Source organism: Corvus moneduloides, chromosome 4, assembly GCF_009650955.1.
Source record: "Corvus moneduloides isolate bCorMon1 chromosome 4, bCorMon1.pri, whole genome shotgun sequence".
Lineage (NCBI taxonomy): Eukaryota > Metazoa > Chordata > Aves > Passeriformes > Corvidae > Corvus > Corvus moneduloides.
Window position 1 is genome coordinate 19,260,603 of NC_045479.1, and position 20,344 is coordinate 19,280,946.

Sequence of the window (20,344 nt, forward strand, 5' to 3'; positions counted from 1 at the left end):
CCGGCCCCGCCAGCCCGGACACGCCGCGGCACCGCCGGCTCGGCGGCAGCGCTCCGGGACTGCGCTGAGGGACGGCAGCGGGGCCACCGGGCTGCCGCAGCCGGGAGCGCTCGGCGGCAAGGGTAATGCCAATTCCGGCTTCTGGGAGTTAAGGGCTGCTTCGCAGGTTTTGGCTTGTTCGGGCTGTTTCGCTGGGAGTGACAGGTATTGTCTCTCGGAAACCTCTCAGAGTGGAGAGAAAGAAAAGCCTCCGGAGAGGTTTTACTCTGCCCCACGCTGTCCTGCAGCCCGCCTGTTTCATCCTCTGTGACCCCCATGTGATGTTCACATTACAAAGTGGGTTGTCTGCTTCAGATACTTTAGAGAGTAAGAAGTTGCTGTTACAGTCGTGCTTGTTTCCCAGTGTCTCCTGCTCTCCCTGCCCCTTGCCCACACTTCCTCACTTATTAGAGTCGTGCCAGTCACCAAAAAACAAGCGCGCTATGGGCTCTGCCTCAGCTGTGTGAGAAAAGGTCAAAGGTTGAGTTTTGTCTTCTGTAAGTAAATGGAATGGGTATCGCTCCTGTGCTGTCACTGCAGTGCTAGGGGACTTCGTTTCAGAAACGAACAAGTTTAAAGGCAAATTTGTACTACATTGTCATGTACCTTGTCTCGACAAATGCGAGAAGGTGAGAAAGACCAAAGCATGAAGTGCTCCCAATTATTGTCAGGAGAGATAATGGCTTATAGAATTAAAAAAAAATAAAGGAAAAAGGCTATAAAGGTAACAAAGGTGTTTAGAGTTGTCTGTGTTAGTAAGTCTTAGAAATATTAAGTCTCTTTTTTCCAGGTTTGAAACATCCTCATAGACACTCATCTGAATGTACAGCAAATGCAGAAAGTACTGAAGACACTCTGAGGCTGCTTTTGGAGACAAAAAGACTGTCATATTTATGATAACATTCCTTTATGTTGGCACAATGTACAAGGAAAGTAAGGGCTTCAAGAAGGTGTTATATACATAAGCACTTTTAACCCCTTGTCATCACAGTTACTCTGTCACAGTGAGGCAAGTCTGGTTTAGCTGGAAGAGTTTATTCCAGGAACTTTAAGAAGATACAACAGGGTTTGCACAGCTTGTTGGGAGGTGAAGACCTGCATATGCCTCTGGCATAGTTATAGTCATTTTTCTCTTGGTTATCTCTATCTTCTACTCGTGGCAATGGCTACTTCCCAGCAAAAAATTTTACACTTGGTCAAGTGTTTCAGAAGACAATGGCCTTTATTTTCCAACTCTGAAAGGACTACAGTGTGTGGAGCAGACTGCATGTTGATGGCATTACAACTGTCCATGGCTGAAGTCAACAAGCAGGTTAGCATTCTTTTCAGTGTGTTCTTGGTACATCTCAGACTTGGTTTCCTTGCTACACTTAGTGCTTAGGCACCAACTTGAAATGGCTGTTTTGGTCACTTCCTTGCTGTGTGTTAAAATAAGGTGTGTCTGAGGGCCAGCTGCAGCAAGGCAAGAAAATTAATATGATTAAGTGCACTATTGAATCAGGGCTTCGAAAAAGGAACTGCAAGACAGGTGGGAGTATGGAAGTGCTTTACATGTATGTTTAAGCTCCAAATATTAAACACTAGTGTATTTCTGCTGATCACGTAACTTCTGTTTATTTCCATCTAGTGTTTCTTTTGTGTTGTAGATCAGGGTGGGAGAACTAGGACATTTGGGGTGCATCTTTTTTTCTGAGTGCTCCGAAAATGTTTTGGAATGACACGAGAAGAACATGAGTCTAAAACTGAGTTGGTATAGTCTGCCTGAGTCATATTTGCCACAGTCCGTTCTTGGCTGCTGCTTTTCCTGACACTTGTCAGGTGAAGATCTGTATGTGTACATATAAGTTGTGAGTGTGTACCCAGTACCAGTAGGAATTATATGACTTTCTCCGTGTGAGTACATGAAGTGTCTGTCAAATGGTGAAGGGGAGGTACAACTCTAAAGTGTCTCTGAAAGAAGCGCTATGGCTTGTCAGAGCTGGAGGATGTCTGAAACATACCAGAAACAGTTGCAATATACAATCAGGCCTTTGCCTGTGTCTCGTTGAACAAGAACTATTGCAATATTTGCTTTAGTAACCTAAAGGTATCTTTTTGGGTCAATTAACTTAATTATTGATGAAAACAAATGACTGTTGTTGGAAGACTTAGTCAAATGTTGCATAGTGAATCAAACGTGTAGTACAAAGCTTTAGTTTAAGAAAACTAAAGCAAACATACCAAATCAACAAACATACCAGAAATGAAAGAACCACATCAAAGTGAAATCCCTAAGCCAGTAAAAAACCCAAACAAACAGAAAACCTGCTTCAGTTTGTGCATCAGAAAAAATGTTGTAGTGTAAAATGTGCAGACTGGGGGTGTCTCTTGTCTAAACATTAAGTATAAAACTGATTAAGTCATCCCCCACTGTCAGAAACATTACAGCAAGGATACTAGAATCCCAAGATACTCCATTTGTACTTCATAGAATGTAGTAAATTCCAGCCAGGGTCCTGGTGTCCTCACAATAGCTGTGTAGGTAAAATGAGAAAATTAGTGTGCATCAAAATTAACTCTTGGAGAACTGATAAAAGACAATGGTGCAAAACTACATATGGAGGTGGTCACTGTCTGTCATGTTTGTTGTGATTCTGAAGAGAAAACTACAGACAGTTTTCCAAAGCCAGCTCTGGGACCTATAATGTGTTGTCCTGTTGTATGCCAAAACTTAGACATGGAAAGGTTATGGTTCATTGCTCCCTGTTTTCCTAATAGTAAGTTTTTCCCTTCCACTAGAGGCAATTAATTTATTCTACTTTCTCCTTTTTTTTTTTTTCTCCTCCAGAAAATATTCCTCTCTCCTAGAAATTCTTTTCTTTCAGAGATGATCTAACAAAAATTATAGCAGTTACTTTCAATTAATTTAGTTTCAAAATATTTAGCTTTTTTTTCAGATCTGAAGAAAGAATAAGTGTTCAAAAACCTGATTTGTTTTTTTCTGATTATACTAGTTGGTCTAATAAGACAAACCTTGGCTTGCATATGTGGATTAAAACTATTTTAGCATTTGCATGTGCTTCCTCTGAAGCACAATTTCTTTAGATTTTATCCATTTTGAAGTTCACAGTGTTAAAGCAAAATACGTCTGGTTTATTTTGTTCAGCACTGAAACTTCAAACTACGATGCAGAGTATTACAGCTGTAGGCATGTCCCTTGTTAGGTCTCTGATTTAAATACAATAATTCTATATTGTCAACATAACACTTGTAGAATAGAAATCTATTACAATGAAGTCAATTACTGCAATAAAAATAATTTTGTTAACAGGCTATTGAGTGGCTGTATTGAGAAAAACCCGACACATCCGACCTATCACAAACAACCAAAATACTCTTCTCTTTCTTTAGAAGCCTGGACAATTTTAATGGATTTGGTGTTTTAACTGTTACCTGTATCTGCAGTGGAAATGAAAAATAACAAAGCTTTTTGGAGAACTCCAGAAAAGTTTGAAAGCTTTATAATAAATTAATCTTAAATTTCACCAGAGTAAGGGTAGCAAACAATGTGATAAACATGGATCAAATATCAGGGATGAATGAAAAAAAATTCTATCCTTTCAATGCCTCTGAAAATACTTTGGTTTGTAGCACAGTTGTGGCCACGTGACTTAAAGACAAGTGGCATAAGGTCTGTGATGGAAGCAAATACCTTTTACTTAGATTGATTAGTATAGATCTAGAATCTAGGAACATTTTCAAGAAGAAGAACCTTCCTCAAGGTTTGAAATAGGAGTGACAGTTTTCAAGATGTTCAGCTAAGAGTAATTGCATTGACGGTTTGCACCTGGGGATCAGAAGGGGTAGAAGATGAGTTATCAGGTCAAATAATTACCTGTCATTTTCAGGCTATGGTTGTTTTAGCTAGTGGGATGGGAAACTGAAGTGTATAAAACAATTATTTTTCCAGAATCTGCATGTTTAAGTTGTCAGACTTGTCTTAAATGTGTTTTAAATCTCTTCTAGAATGAAAGTTTTGATACTGGAGGAAAAAGTGCTTCATTGTTGATTTTAGAGATATATTTTCTCTTTAGAAATTTGTATTTGTGTATTTCTGGTTCTCCATAAAAGCAGTTTTGGTGTGTGGTTTAGTTCTATTCTGTGCTTCCATGAGTGCATTTTGTATGCTGTCTGAAGAATATTATCTTCTGTTCAGTGTCTTGTATTTTTTAAAATGTTTTCCCAAATTGTCCTGTTTCCATACTGGCAAATGAAGAAAAATGCAGAGTTGTTTTTTAGTGTTATTCCCTTAAATTCTTCTATCTGTCTCCCTTTTGGTAATGAGGCACTCCTAACTAACTTTGTAGCAATTTTATATGACATATTGGTTGTAGTAGGTTGTAGTTATGCTACTAAGAGATGTCTTGGCTGTTCTTCAGCATGATTAATTTTTCACAGAATCACAGAAGGGTTGAAGTTGGAAGGGACCTCTGGAGGTCATCTTATCCAGCCTCCCTCAAATAGGGCAACCTGGCAGTGCCAGTTGCCCAGGACCATGTTCAGGTGTCTTCAAATTGTCTCTGGGGATGGAGAATCAATAACCTTTCTGCACAACCTGTGCCAGTACTCAGGCATCCTCGAAGTAATAAAGTATTTCCTGATGTTCAGAGGGAACCTTCTGTGTGTGTTTCAGTTTGTGCCCATTGCCTCTGATCCTACTATGGGGCACCTTGGGAAAGAGCCTGGCTCCATCCTCTTTGCCCCCTCCATTCAGATATTTGTATGCATTGAGGAGATCTTCCCTGAGCATTCTTTTCTCTGGACTAAACAGCCCCAGCTTTCTCAGCCTTTCCTCATATGTGAGGTGCTCCTGTTCCTTAATCATCATTGTGGATGATAACGTGAACTTTTTTTGACTCCTGTCAGTGTGGCTCCCTCATACTGAGGAAACCTAGAACTGGACACAGTACTTAAATGTGGTCTCAGCAGTGCTGAGTAGCCTTCTCCTCAATGGACAGGCTCTTTAGAAAAAAAGTTTGGAGTAATAATAATTTCCCTGGATTTCTTTTTAAACAAAATTATATACTGAGGCTGTTCTACTGTCTTTCCTGTACACTATATAATCAAAAAGTAACTATAAGTTAGTTTCATGTATTTTTGTTTTGCTCAACTGGAGTTGTTTTAACTGTGTTAAAACTCTTGCTACTTCAGTCTTGATGCTTCTTCCCTAGCTTGTCAATAGGACTTCTCCCTCACAGCCATCTCTTTGTAGTATTGCAGGTGTCTGTTTTGAGGGGTAGAAGAGGGAGCAAGGATAGGATGTGTGGGGGTTTTTGGTTTGTGTGTTTTTAACCAGCAGGGTTCTAAATTTTCAATCTTGTGTTTTTATTATCACTATAATTGATAAAACACTTTAGAAATGTGCTGGTTTGTTGTTTGGATGAGTAAAATTTTTACTTTGCTTATGCTGTGATTCTGCTGTTGCAGCTACTGTTCTACTGACCCATACATACATTAGCTCTCTAGTCCTCCTTAAACAGAGTATACCTCTGCTCTCTTGGGCCCTGGTACTTCTTCCTTTGACAGCCCCCCTCACCCACCCAAAGAAAAAGGGGTTAATTTTATTTATTGTCATTTTATTTATTACTATTTTATACTATTATAATTTCTCTAAGCTTGGGCTGTCAGCCTGTAACTTCACTGTTTCTGCACATTGCAACCGAACAACTATCAGATGTCCACACACTTGTGTTCACATGAACCAGTTTCTCAGTCTGTACACAGCACTATCAACACAGTGTGAAACTTACTGAAAATGCTGCATTATCCAACTTCAGTGTGCTTTATGTACCACACTTTAGGAACTCCTCTGCTGTGTGAGATTGTAGGCAAACAACGAAGGCTGAGCAGGACTAGGGGTGACAAGAGTGCGGAATTGCCCAACTCAAGGACAAAGCCAGAAAACAATACTGCAGTCTAGGACTGTGCCTGAAAAGACCAGAACTAGACCCAATGCAGGGTTGGTGGTTAAGCAGAGCAGTCTTTTACACCATATTCCAGAAAGGGTTTATGAGCATTTGTTTGGGGAAGGTGGAAGCCAACATGTTGATGCTGAAATGCACAACTTTCTGATTTTTAAAATAATTTGCCGTCAAAATAGAAATTTATTTGCTATGTAGCTAGCACTAGAAAACCTGCAATACCTACAAAATAGTGAAAAATGGTGTCTTTAAGCATGGAATATTGGTACTGGATTTCAGACATTCTAAGACAAGAGTCCCAAGGAAACTTAATATACTGCACTACCAGGAAGTAAAGATGCTTTATAATACCTTATTGATTCTATTCCTATGAAATGAAATACTTGTTCTGCTTATAATAGAATGGAAACATGTGACTTTTTGAACTTCCTTAAGCTATTAAGCTATTAGACAAATGCTTACTGCAAAACACCATAGTATTTTTAAAGTTAATTTTAAAACCAGAGACTTGACAAATTGACTGTGTAAGTAATGGAATATGCCATCACAGTGAATGCCTGATCACAAAGGTTAATATCTGGAATGCAGTATTTGGATTTAAAATATTTTTGCAGCACTAATATAAACTTTGCTAATCTCTGCAGGCCCTTGATCTGGTGAGGAAAGGTTTTGATTTATTAGATACCTTATGAAGTTGTACTTTAACTTGGTATCCTGAAGGATTTTGATTCAAAATAAAGTGAGAAAACAACTTTTTTTTTTCCCCCATCTACTGCTGCTTTGATCTGTTTAAATTAGGTTATAATATGAATATATGTTTAATTTTTTGAGGGGCTGAAATGAAAATCAGGTGCTTTTCAGAAAAAATGTTCTGGTGATATGTGGAATAACATGTAAGCTCACAGTGCTGATTTATCATAACCCATGCACAAATTAAAAGGCAAAAGAGTGCTCTGAAGCTAATATGCGTGAGTGTTCTTCAATTTTCACTTGTAGTTCTTTGCCTACACAATATCAAAATAGTTGACTTCCAAGATTTTGGAATTGTGTATTTAATGAGGTCTATTGAGGAAGTTGTACTAAATATGCTAGAAACCAAAGGAGGCATAATTTGGGCTGGAATAATTTAAATTATTAGAATTTCTCATGTTTTCTTATTTCATGTTGTGTTCTGTTGCTAATGGTGTTTATAAGTAATTTGCTTAATGTGGAAATGTCATGAAGCAGAATTAAATCCTTGCTCTAGACAGGAGCCATCTGCCATTATGGACAGTGCAAAGCAAGGCTTGTTACTTGGTCACAGGGCATTTATATCATGTTTCATGGTAAATTACAACTCTTTTTTTTTTTTTTTGCTTCCATACATTGGGGAATGCTTTCGATACCAGTAGTGTGGACAGAAGTTTACCAGCAGGAAATGGGGAGTGGTACTCAGTTTGAAGAGCAGGGTGTGGACAAAAGTGAGGAGTCAAGTAGTGAAAGAGACAGTGGTAAGAGCAAGTAGTTGGAGGAGAAGGAAGAGGGGCACACAGAACATAATCTAATAATTTTGAGGGGATGAGTGTAGTCTACACTGTATAGTCAATGTTAGTTATAGTACTAGTAACAGAGGGGTGTGCATGGCTTTAATGTATTTATTAGAACTATGTAGCAACACTGTCAATGTTAGGCTAAAGTATAACTATTAAAATAAGAAAGAAAAGCTTTTTTTTAGTTGACACATGTTTTCCCAGTTCACTGCTTGAAGCAAGGTAAGGGAACCATATTTTCTGCCTTTGGGAAGTAAATGCCTGCCATGCTGAAAACTATTTCTGCAAATGAAGAACTTTATCCAAGAAGCAGTCATGCAACACTCAGAGTATTTTGTCATGAGTAAAGTTTGATATACATGCCTGGTATTTTAAAGATCAAGAGCAAATACTGACAGAATACAACAGAATTAACTGTAAATGCAAAGCAGTAGAAGAACTTCAATTATAAGTAAGACTTTGAGATAAATTTAAATTGTAATAGATTTTCAAATATATATGAAGCTTGTTTTAAATTTATTTTCAAAGCTATGCTGAATATGGAACATAATATTTTTTTGCTTATTTCGGTTCTGTTAGCACCATGGAGACTTCACAGTATCACTTAGTGATGTGTTGGAAACTTGGAAGTATTTATTACATGACAAACTAGGATTATCATATGAAAACATGAAAGAACCTGAAAATTATGCTGACGTGAAAAAAGCCTATCATGCCTTCTTAGCAAGAAGCAATATGTTCGATTTAATCGACATATGTCAGAAGTGCTCTAGTCTTGGACTTTTACCTGAAGATGAAAGCATATCCCCTGTAAGTATTATGTTTGTTTGACCTCTTATATTGTTTTGACATTTTTTTTGTTCCAGTTATGGATTTATGACACTTCTGATTATATGCAGGAGCTCTGGGTTATTCAGAAGTTACTTTTCTTTTGCGGAAGCCCTTGAGTTTAAATTACTAAATGTTAAGAAATCTTAAATTCACTCAAAAATTATTTCTCTCTGTTATTCTGCTGGATAGTGCAGTCCCACAACTCTGATTCAACTGTTGAATAAATCACTCCTTGCCATAAATTGAATTGGAAAATAACCTGTAGAGATTTAATAAAACTGGGACAAAGCTTAGTAATTAACATGTCATGGAGTTTTGGTTGTATGTTGATATGCAGCCAAAATATTTTTAATGATTACCATTCTGAAAATACCATGCTTTTTAAACAAAAACTTCTGTACAATACATGTATTTGCATGTTAAATTTTGTTTTTAGAAGTTCCAGTTCTCCCACTCAGTCACAGCTCTGTTGTAGCTTATTGCAGGTCTTTTGTTAGTCTGGGGATTTTAATGTGTTTTTCTTTTCCTCCCCCTTTTCATGGGAAAGACAGGGAACCTGGGTCAGTTAATGAGCTCTTTCTAAGCTTGGCATAACATATTAAATGTTCTCCAGAGCATAAGCAGAGGCTTTTAGTGCAAGTGTATAACATAACTGTTTGAAATAATTTCTAAGTTAATTTGAATCTTACACCTCATTTCTCTACTAGAACAGTTCTACTTTTAAAGACTATAAAACTAAAAGTAGGTTTTAAGGGCTGTGCTAACCTCAAACACTAGCAAAGTGGCAGAGAGGTAGGTTTACACCAGGTTTTAAAACCACTTTTGTTTTCTAGTCATCTGCATATTTAAGTTTATTCTGATCTTTTTATTAAAGGTTCAACTGTTGGAATTTATTTCTGGTGTATTGAATGCACAAGAAAATAATGGTTCTGTTCTTTCTACTCCTACACAAATCAACAGTCAGGGCCAGGAGCATATGAAGGTAAAAATTGTTTTTGTTTCTTGTAATGTTCTGTATCTATTGAAAAGATGAAATATAACATAGTTTTATTTTCTGATTGTTGTTACTCAATTGTGGCTGGGTTAAAAAAAAACAAACCCTGCATATTCAAACTTTGTATCTCTTGAGTATATTGTAGGTGTGTATGGGGCTCTGTGCTGAAGTTTCTGTTCTGGAAGACAGTCCAGAATGGCAGACACTTGATGTAGGATAAATTTTTCTGCAAGTACACCATCACTCAAACATTGTCTGGACTAAGCATTAAATAAGTGGAGTAATCTTTCATATGGATGAAATCTGAATAGCCACTGTATTGGTAGCTGTAGCAAAGCAAACAAGGCTTGACTGTCCCAATAGAGGACTTAAGGACTCTCTAGAAGGGTTGATTCTTTCCCTTTACCCTTTCAACCACCAAAATAAGAATCTCTGAATGTTCTCTAACAGCGTTTGAAATGCTGGAGCTTTAGTCATTTCCAAACTTCCTTTTCTCTTAATAAATGGCAATTTCAAATCAATATTTGGGTATAACACAGAATATTTCTGAACAAGAAGATATGTTCTGAACTGAGGTTCTCCCCCTAAATAGCACTTCTACCACTACCACAATGGCTTTCTTGCTGCTCTGACTTGTGCAGTAAAAATATTCTTCGCTCTTTTTTCCTTTTCTGAGGACTGTTTTTGCAGCCTGTCAATGGTACATGTTTGATTTTGTTACTACATCTTGTTGTATACATTCTGTGGTATAAGAAGATATTCCATAGCAGATAAAAGTTTTCTTGTTATATGTTCTTTTGTTAATGGCCTTTTTTTTTTTTTTTTTTCCTTTGTTTGTGGCAAAACTGCAAATTCTTCTGTTCTAGGACTATTGTTCTCACAGGGTCCAGAACAGTGCTGCAATATTAGTGATTACAATATTATATTTTGGTTGTATGGGTGGGGCTGGGTCACAATTTGTCCAAACTCAGTCAGTGGAGTTTCTTTGATTGAAATCCCCTGTATGCCAAGAGAAAAAAATTACTGAATCTGTGGCAGAGCTGGCAAGTAGTTTAAAATCTTAGTCTTTTGGAAGTTAATGGCAAATTCTTACATGGTTTAATTCTTACATGGAATGTCTGTGAGGAGGTTTCTAAATAGATATTTATAACCAATTTTAATGACTAGAGATCCAACCCTCAAACACCTTATGAATATTCAAGTACCATATGTATAATTCTAACTTATTTATCATGTTTGTTTTCATCAAGACTTCCAGAACCCTCATGCATAAAGTAGCATTTTGAGTTGATGCAAGGTGAATTCTTACTCTTCCAAAAATTATATCAGTACATATCTAATTAACTTTAAAATAAAATGGAACATAATTTAGCAATGGGTTTACCAATTTGTGTGATGTTTTTCCCATGCAGGTGACAATCCTGGCAAAGAAGTCTGTCTGTTCATATTTAAGCCTTTTGGTGAATTCTAAGGATGATCTGGCATTGGCTCATATTCTAAATGTTCCTGACAGAGGACTTGGTAGAGAAGCCTTCACTAACCTGAAACATGCCTCACAGGAGAGAAAAATGTCCATTTTCCTGGTATGTGTGTCAAATGAAACTTCTTGGAGGTCAATGAAGTAGCTCTCTAAACAGCGAATGTGGCTTTAATCTAATATTCAACACTGATGTTTGCAAGCCAAGTCAAATAGCACCATGGACATCATTTTAAAGCTAAAAAGACAATAGATTCTGTGGGAAAAAATGGGTGCTTGTTTGGTCATGAGATCTCAAGATGGACAGAAAAAATAGTCTGTGTGTGTATACATCTGGAGTTCTAAAATGGGATTTTGGAAAAAAGACATCGAGACTGTTCATCCAAAACAGTGACTGAAGTCCTGAAAAGGTTTGCTGTCTTAAACCTGAATATAAGATAGGCTTTTACTACTGCTTCTAAAATCTTGAAATTGTGGTTAACCGTGTCAAGTGAGGTTGTGAGTATGCATATAAAATAAAATAGGCAAAAGAAGGAAGATGTTTCTGCTTACCAAATACCTCTAAAAGCAATTGTACTGGGTTAACCCTGCCCAGATGCCCACCAAAGCTATTCTATCACTCACTTCCACAGCTGGTCAGAGGGGAGAAAATATAACAAAATTATCATGGGCCCAGATAAAGATGGGGGAAGTTTGCTCAACAGTATTGTCGCAGGCAAAACAGACATGACTTAGGAAAAATTAATTTAGTTTTTTGCCAATCAAATCAAGCTTGAGTAATGAGAAATAAAACCCATTCTTAAAACACCTTTCACCCATTCCTCCCTTCTTCCTGGACTTAACTTTACTCCTGATTTGTTCTATCCCCTGTCCCACAGTAGCTTGGGGATGGGGAGCCAGGGTTGCACTCAGATCACCACACACTTTCTCTGCTGCACCTTCCTCTGTAAGGGTAGGGCTGCTCAGACTCTTTCCCTGCTCCAGCATGGGCTCCTTCCCATCGGAGACAGTCCTCTGCAAACTTCTTCCCATGGGCTGCATTTCATTGCAAACTGCTCCACTGTGGGTCCCTTCCAAGGTGTGCAGTGCTTCAGGAACTGACTGCTCTAGCATGAAGCCCCTACAGGCTCCCAAGGCCTGCCAACGAACCTACTTCAGCAGGAGTTCCTCTCTCCACAGATCCACAGGTCCTGCCAGGAGTCTGCTGCAGCACGGGCTTCCTGCAGGTCATGTCCTCCTTCAGGTATCCACCTGTTCCAGCATGGAGGCTGTGGAATAGGCTCCTCCACAGCCTGCAGGTGCATCTCTGCTTTCTTGTGGACATCCATGGGCTGCAGAGGCACAGCTGCCTCTCCATCGTCTTCACCACAGGCTGCAGGGGAATCACAGCTATGGTTTCTGGGGTACCTTTCCCCCTGTCTTCACTGACCTTGGTGACTGCGGAGTTGTTTCTCTCACTTGTTTTCAATCTTCAGCAGCTGTTGGGCAGGTTTTGGTTTGTTTTTTCTTTCACAAATACGTTATCCCAGGGGCTCTACCGTGGTTGCTGATGGGCTCAGCCTTGGCCAGCAGCGGGTCTGTCTTGAAGGTGCCTGGCATTGGCTCTAGCAGGCATAGGGAAAGCTTGTAGCAGCTTCTCACAGCAGCAACCCCTCTATCTCCTGTGCCTACCAAAACCTGACCCAATATAGAAATGAGGTTGAATTCATTCAATATAACAGTATGGTATTAACATTAACAAAACCAAGCTGTTAACTATGCATTACAACATGTTTCAGTTCTAAAGTGCTGTAAATATTTTGGTTAAATAATAAAGTAGCATTTTTATGTGTTTGTCGAACCTTGGACATCTGGAACCTGAAGTATTTCTGTGTAGAAATTTCTTTTCTTAGAGCAAGCTGGTGAAAAAACCCTGCCTTTGAAATGTAGAGTAGAACAGAAGCCAAAATTTGTAAGGGCATTATTGCATTTTTTTTTTTCTCAGATTTGACTCAGAATTTGGGGAAGGTGATACTTTCATGTCACCTGCAGCTTGATCAGTCTTGAAATTCTCTCTTTGAGACTGATGTGGGATATCCCAGCTCATTTTACTCTGAGGCAGAGCTGGACAAAAACCCCACCAGACAGGGGCATAGTCTTTCTCAATGCCTTTGTGTAGGAATTAAAAAAGCTACAGCATCCACGTCCAGTGCTCCTGGTTGCTAAATAGTCTAGTTTGGTATGTGAGGTCTATTTATACTTGCAATACTTGTTGTCAGCACAGAGCCATCTCAAAAATAGCCAAAATAAGGTAAATAAGAATTCTTTGTCCACAGAACCACTGTAGTCCCTCATATTCAAAATAGTCATTAAATTTTGTGTGCAGTGTAACCTCAGTACAGACAACAGCAGTCCAAGTTAAAAACAGTATGGGTATGTAGTCACTGAAGCAGCTGCATTCTCAAACTTTTATGGTTGAATAAATATGGAAAATTTGTGAAGTCTTGTTTTCAGGTTTAATTATTTTAGTTCCTAATGCTCTGTTGTTTTTTGTATAAAAAACCTGTACATGTGTGGACTGGATTTACCATCTTCACAGTTGCCAGAAAGGGAAACTTCTTTACCATGTAAAGAAGGCATCTTTTCTGGCATCTGTGTCTTGTAGAAATCTTGAAGGATTTGGGAAGGCAAGAAGGTCCTGTGAACTGTGTACTTGATCCCTAGGAAATCTTTAGCACAAAGACAGGAATACTGGCAGGTTTACTTTCTGTGCTAGAGTAATTCCAGTTTTACTCTTTCCTGTCCTAAGAGCTTTATGATTTAGCTCTGTAGTCTGAAATGAAAATTTATGTGTAGATTTAATGTTACTGCATCTGTGTCAAGTGCATTGGATTGTTACCCTTACTTTCACCCTGTTGCCTTAAAATTTTTTACTCCAAGGTATACTTTTGGCAGATCTTTTCAATGTCTTGCAGCATATCAAAATATATGGACACTTTCAGAATGACAGAAACCTTAGCTGTCATCATTTTTGCTAAGATTTGAGTATACATTATTTGCATCTCTGAAAACTGTTATAATGCTGAAGTGAACTTCTACGTGCTTATGTTAAAATTGTTCTTGGGTCACAGACAGCCCTCTGAATACGAAAATAGTTTTTGTGAGGCCAGCAGGAGCATTTAAACAGCCACAACAATAAAAGAGTTCTGTACCCTGTTTTAATAAGTTTTTTGTCCTAAGCTTTCAAAAGGCTGATGTAAATATCCAACTAGCTGAGTCATTTTTACTTTGGCTTGTGTTCTTTTTTTAATATTACCGTACTGTTTAAGTATTGATCTTGCAAATATTTATGGTGAGATGTACAAAGCTTGCAATTAAGAGGCATTGTTTGATTTCAGGTAAGTTATTTCTGCCATCAGCTAGCTGTTGCACAGTTTGCAGACCTGTAGGAGAGACTTACTTTCAACATGTGTACAGTTCATGAATGTCTACAGTTTGATATTTCTGAATATTTCTCCTAATAGATGGCAACATCTTTTATCCGGACCATGGAACTTGGAGGAAGAGACTCTGCATCTTCTTTGTATGATCCTTTAAGAGCCCATGTAAAAGGGCTTTCCAGCTTTGTTAATTTTATTGACAAGCTGCAAGAAATTGTTGGTGAAATCTTAAATACAAGGTAATAGATTTTCTGTTACATTTTTGTCTTGATGAGCACCTCCTTTTCTTGTGCTTGTGTTCCAATGAGGAGGAACAAGAGAAATTTAAATAATTGACTTACTAAAGATAAATGTTTAAAAATTAAACCTTATTTGGAAATACAATTGAAGAACAACTGGGGTAAGTTTATGAATTTTTGGAGGGGTTTTTTTGTATTCAATTTTACCAAATTACATATGTATGGTGGTTTGGTTACTTGCCTGGTTGTAAATGAAGTTACAAAGAATTCCACCTTGTGAAGTCTGGTAAGTACATAAACTGATATGTGCTTTACTTCTTGCTAGTTAATTGCTTCCTTTTGGTCATATTCTGTTTACCCTTATGTAAAGGAGTCTTTATTGCTGCTAACAAATGACAGTGTTGGTTATTTAGCCCTTTCTTTCTTTCATTTTAGCTACATAACTGAGGCATAAGAATTATTTCTTAGGGAGGCTCTGGTGGAGTCACTGATTTTGAACATTTTGGAAGAACTGAAGGTAGTCTTTTGGGCAGGCTTATAAATGTGTGATTAATTAGAGAAGTGTAAATGTAACACAGGGGTTTGAATTGGTAAGTGCTGGCATTATTACTGAGGGAAGAGCTATTTTCTTAAGCTTCATAGAAGTTAATAATTTTTTCATTTATAATCAGTAATTTTTCCATACAGATCTTTGGCAAATCAGCTGTAATAGTTCTGTCCTTGATATTAAAGAATTTTTTTTTTTAAGTTTAAATTGAATCTAATCCTCACAGTGGAAAACAAAATGTTATAAGTAAGCTTTATTTAAGTTAATGTTCAGTTTCCATTGAAGCTGGAAGCGGGAAATGTTTCTGAAGTTGTTTTGCAGTTTTGTCTTTTTTATTCTGCTTCTTTGTTCTTTCATTTCAACATCCTGGATGCCAGAGACATACTGTCTGTGCTGGTGATTAAAGAAAACTATTAGCTCAACTTATGTAGTACATGCTCTTTTTCGTTGTTTAAATTGTATCTGGCACTATATATTGATAAAAAATGAGAAATGGAAAAATAGTTATGTGGATAAACTTTTTAGTATGGAAAAAACACTTTTTCAGGTAAATACAGTCCAGAAAAGTGTAACATGAAATGCTATCTCTTGTTAATTACCCCTCTATCTAAAAGAGAGCATGTCTAAATGTGAGAAAATTTGGATAGTTGCTGGGAGTTACCAGTTTCTCACTGGGTGAATTCTCTAGAGCTTGGAAATGCTTTTTAGCATTCAGATATTTATTGTGTAGCTTTCCCTGCTGCACCTGCTGTTCCATTTATTTTGGGATATAAATCTTGTTAAAGTCAGATACTGGCATATGCATTAAGTTGGCTGTATGCATTTAAGTATCACTGTTTGTCTTGCTGATCAGGAGTGGAAGGTGGCTGTACTGTGGTGTTTATAGTACCTCTCATACTCCATATGGGCTTTATACCTTCACAATGTAAAATATGGTTTTTATGTATGTATCTATAGATGTTTTCAAGTGTTTGGTATGTCACATGGATGACGACTGTCTCTGTGTCCTACCTGTCATGTGGCAGTTGTCGAGAGTTCCAGAGGATGCAGTTTTATGCAAAAAAATTTTCTCTAGTTCTGTTACTGCTGTAAACTAAAGACCAGAGGGGAAAAAGGCAGCAATGCAGCAGAACCTTGACTTGCTTCATCTGTAGAAGCCCACTGAGAAATCCAAGAGCAAACTAGACAACCTGTCCTGCAGCATTGCTGTTTCTCTGATGCAAAGATTAGCCAACCTGCCCTAACCAGGTCTCTCTATTGGCTATGCCACAAGAAAAATGCTGTACTTTGTTATTTACTTAACAATAAGTCTGTTATTTTGGTTTGATTTTGTTTCAGTGGAGATCTTATGAAACTTGTAATTGTACAAAATACAAAGTAGCCAAATAAATGGTGGGTCATTGTGGAACACGTGTTGAAAAGAGGCTTTCTTCATCTGCTTGATTCCTTTGCTTTGGGAATCTGGAAGCCAAATTGAAGATCTTGGACAGTGGTGGGAAGTGCTTAAGAATGTTCTGAACTTAATAGGAGATGTTGCTTAACCAAGTATCTGCTAACCTATGGAGAATAACAAAAATGTCTTTTTCATCTCCCCATCATTCAGCTAAGAAAGTGAATTATTTTAGTGAGGAGCTACTTCACTAAGAAAGTGAAGTAGATTAGATGGACAAAGGGAAATCTGTCAGAGTGGAAATTTAATGAAACTGATGGTTTGGTTCAAAAAATATGGCACTCCTGATAGCAGGAGAAATGGAAAGACAAAATGAACTTTGGTAATTTCAAGGTGTAGTCACTGAAGACAGAATGTTCTTACAAATCTCTGGTGTATTGAAATTGTTTGCCTCTCCTCACTCTCTAGATGTCTAAGACTAGAAGAAATCACTAGTCTGTCAAGAATCAGTAGCATGAATATTCCTTAACTTTTGGAGGTGCCATAAAAGTTGTAATGCTAAAACTATTTATAGATATGTACATGCAAGACTTAGACAATGTTTATACAGTAAATGGAGAACTTCGATGTTCATTTTTGCACCTGTTTCTTGACAAGGAGCATATCAATGTTGTATTTGTCAGTGAAGTAGATGATTATTATACACCTTAGGGTCTGAAAACTCTTTCCTGTTGGTATAAATGAGAAACTGCAGTGCTAATCCATCATTCTGGAAACCCTTTTCTTTTAGGCCAAGAGAACTTCTGGAAGTTACTTTTCCCAAGTTTGTTAAAAAAATGCGTGTGACTTAAAGCTGAATGACGGAAGGTCATTTGTTGTGTTGGTTACTGTGCTTGATGGTTCGTATGGGGAGGTGTGTGGGGTGTGTATACTTACAGATACAGTTTAAAAATCCCCACGGATTCTGTAGAGTAGCAGAGTTGGGAGGTTGGCAGCGTGTTTTCCCCTCAGTTGGGCGCTGCCCTCGGAGCAGGCAGTGGCCACTGGGTGTCACCATCGCCCAGCTCACGCTGGAGCCGAGTCGAGCTCGCCCCATCGGAGTGAGCGCAGCGCTTCGGAGCGGCTCTGCGTCCCGGGCCCCTGCAGCCTCCGCAGCCTGCTGGAGCATCGTATAGCTCGCCTTCATCGTGTGGATTAGTGCTCTCAGCTTCCCCTCGACAGGGAAAATGCTATTTCTTATGGGCTTCTTTTGAGAAGCTGTAATTGCATCTCGGGGTGCAGTGGTGTTTGGGGAGAGAAAGCACATTGGACTCTGTCTGGGATTGTGCTGGATCTTTGAGTTAATTGGACTGTGTTCACACAGCCCTGGAGGTTTGTGGTCTAAAGTTGCTGGAAAGTTGTGCAAGCATATGCAAAACATTGTATATAGGATTGCTTAAATTTAGGATTATAGAATAATTCAGGTTGGAAGGAACATCAGAAAGTTTTTGGTCCAACATCTTGCTCAAAGCAGGGTCAATTATGGAGTCAGCTCAGGTTAATCAGGGCTTTATCCAGAGAAGCTTTGTACAGTCTCCATCCTTGGAGGTTTTTAATCTCCCTCTTGGCAACCTATTCCACTGCTTTTGTCCTCATGGTGAAAAGTTGTGGGTTTTTTTCTTACATTTAGTTGGGACCTCTCTTGTTTCAGTTTATGCCTATTGTCTTTTTTCACTGTCTGTCAACGTGAGGAGTCTGGCTCCATCTTCTTGGTTGCCACCCTGTAGGTATTGGAAAGCTGTTTAGTAAATCCCCCTGAAGCCTTCTCTTCTGCGGACTGAACAAACTGTTCCCTTAGCTGCTTCTCAAAGGGCATGTCTCCCTGACCAGCTTGGCAGTCCTCTGCTGAACTTGTTCCAGTTTATCAGTGTCTTTCCTGGACTGGGGGCCCAAAACTGGACACAGTATTCTAAATTTGGTCCAACGAGTGCTGATTAGAGAGGGATAATCACATTCCTCAGACTACTGGCTACGCTACTGTTGATGCAGCCAAGGATACTGTAGGCCTTCTTGGCTGCCAAGGCATGCTCCTGGCTCACGGCTCACTTGCTGAACATGCACCAGGACTCCCAGGTTTTTTACACAGAGCTGCTCCCCGGCTGTATCGTTGCAAGGGGTTATTCCTTTCCAAGACTTCGCATGTCTTGTTGAATTTCATATGGTTCCTGTCAGCCCGTTCCTCTTGTCTGTTTAGGTATTTTTCCATGGCAGCTCTGCCCTCAAGCGTATTGACTTGTTCCATCCAATTTGGTGTCATCTGCAAACTTGATGAGCATGTATTTTTAGAGAGTCACTGCCAAAGATAATAGAAAAAAAACAGGTTTCAGGATAGGCCCCTGTGTTACTGCATTATTACAACATGTTTGCTACCTTCTGAGCGTGGTCATCCAACCAGTTGTTAACTCCTCTCTTTGTCCATCCATCCAGACTGTAGCATCAATACTTGTATGTTGAGAGTATTCTCTGACAGTGTTGAAAGCCTTGCTACAACCAAGCTAAATGGCACCCACCATTCTCCCCTGGTCTGCAAATCAAGTAGTTTAATTATAGGGGGAAAACAGATTGGTCAGGTTTAATTTACACTTGATGATAAATACATGCTTATAGTTACCAGCCACCACCTAATCCTTCATATGCCCAGATATGTTTTGTTAGAAGACTTTGCATTATTTTCTTAAGGAACAAAGTGAGGCTGCTGAACTTGTGGTCCCCCAAACTGTCCGTCTGGTTTTTTTTTTTTTTTTTTTTTTTTTTTGCAATGATTTGCTTTTTGCCATTTGTTGGGGACCTCACCTGGTCACCATGACTTTTCAAAGATGATAGGAAGTTGTCTTATGTGAGGGTATTTGCCAGTTCTGTTAAGATTCTTGGATGCAGTCCATTTGGTTCAATGTACTTGAATGTAATCAGTACTGTCAAGTGAAGCCTGATTTGATCTTTATCCACTGCTGGCAGTTCTTTTCTGAAAAATTGCTCTTATCAGAGGCCCAGGAGACCATGTTGGTGAAGACTGAGGCAAAGAAGGCACAGAGTACTTCTGTTTTATCTGTGTCCACACTGTTGCAAAATCTGCCTTTCAGCAAAGATCCCTCATTTTCTTTGTTCAGCAGGTGAAGCTCCTTTGACATTCCTTATAATTCTCAACTCCAGGTGAGCTTTGGTTTTCCTGAAAACATGCCTAAATTCTAGGGTGATGTTTCTAGATCGTTTGTGATCTGACCCTTCTTCACCATTCTGTGTGAAGCCCTTTTGCCTTCAAGCTCTGTCATCAGTTCACTGTTTAGCCAAGCTGGTCTGCTGATATTTCTGCATATTTTCCTAAGTATTGTGATGGACTTGTCTTGTGCTCATAATATTATTATAGTATAATATCATTTATATTATAGTTAATAACGGCTTTCCTGAGCTCCTTTGCCTTTCAGAACTTTATCACAGGGGATTCAATGACTGCTTATCAAGACTTATTCTGGGAAGATTACTTGTTTACTTTTATACTACCTTTGTCACCAGACTTGGGTAGCAAAGCTTGGGATGAAGAATAAGAAGAGTCACTCTAGTTTCTTCCACCAAGCTAAAAGAGAAATTTTAGCCCATACAGCAAAAGCAGCAGCAACATGAAAAAAAATACTCTGCAACAGGATTGGTTTTTTGCTGTGTTTTTGTTATGGATATAATAAACTGTGAAACTCCAAAGGGTCTAAGGAAGAGTCTTCACTTAATGTTGACATCTGTTAGGAAATTAGATTAATAATCATACATCCATTGCTTGAGGTTGAATTTTTGAGTACTGAGTGCTTTGATATAGTTTTTTTTTACAGATGTATTTAAAATCTAGATAAGTTCACTGATACGATTTTATTGTTGAAATCTTGAAATCTAA

The 20,344-nt window shown here is 38.5% G+C and overlaps 1 protein-coding gene across 4 annotated transcripts in view; it reads left to right on the forward strand.

The window, feature by feature from the left end:
* Positions 1 to 5: 5 nt before the first annotated feature.
* PARPBP (PARP1 binding protein) overlaps positions 6 to 20,344 on the forward strand; it is a 41,710-nt gene continuing 21,371 nt past the window's right edge. For 3 of the 4 annotated variants that reach the window (XM_032107521.1, XM_032107523.1, XM_032107524.1), the window contains exons 1-6: positions 6 to 204; positions 830 to 1,351; positions 8,108 to 8,338; positions 9,234 to 9,341; positions 10,766 to 10,936; positions 14,334 to 14,488. In XM_032107521.1, the coding sequence (XP_031963412.1) occupies positions 1,202 to 1,351; positions 8,108 to 8,338; positions 9,234 to 9,341; positions 10,766 to 10,936; positions 14,334 to 14,488 (815 nt within the window). In that variant the 5' untranslated portion in view covers positions 6 to 204; positions 830 to 1,201. The remainder of the gene's footprint in view (positions 205 to 829; positions 1,352 to 8,107; positions 8,339 to 9,233; positions 9,342 to 10,765; positions 10,937 to 14,333; positions 14,489 to 20,344) is intronic. The other variant, XM_032107522.1, reaches the window with a different exon arrangement.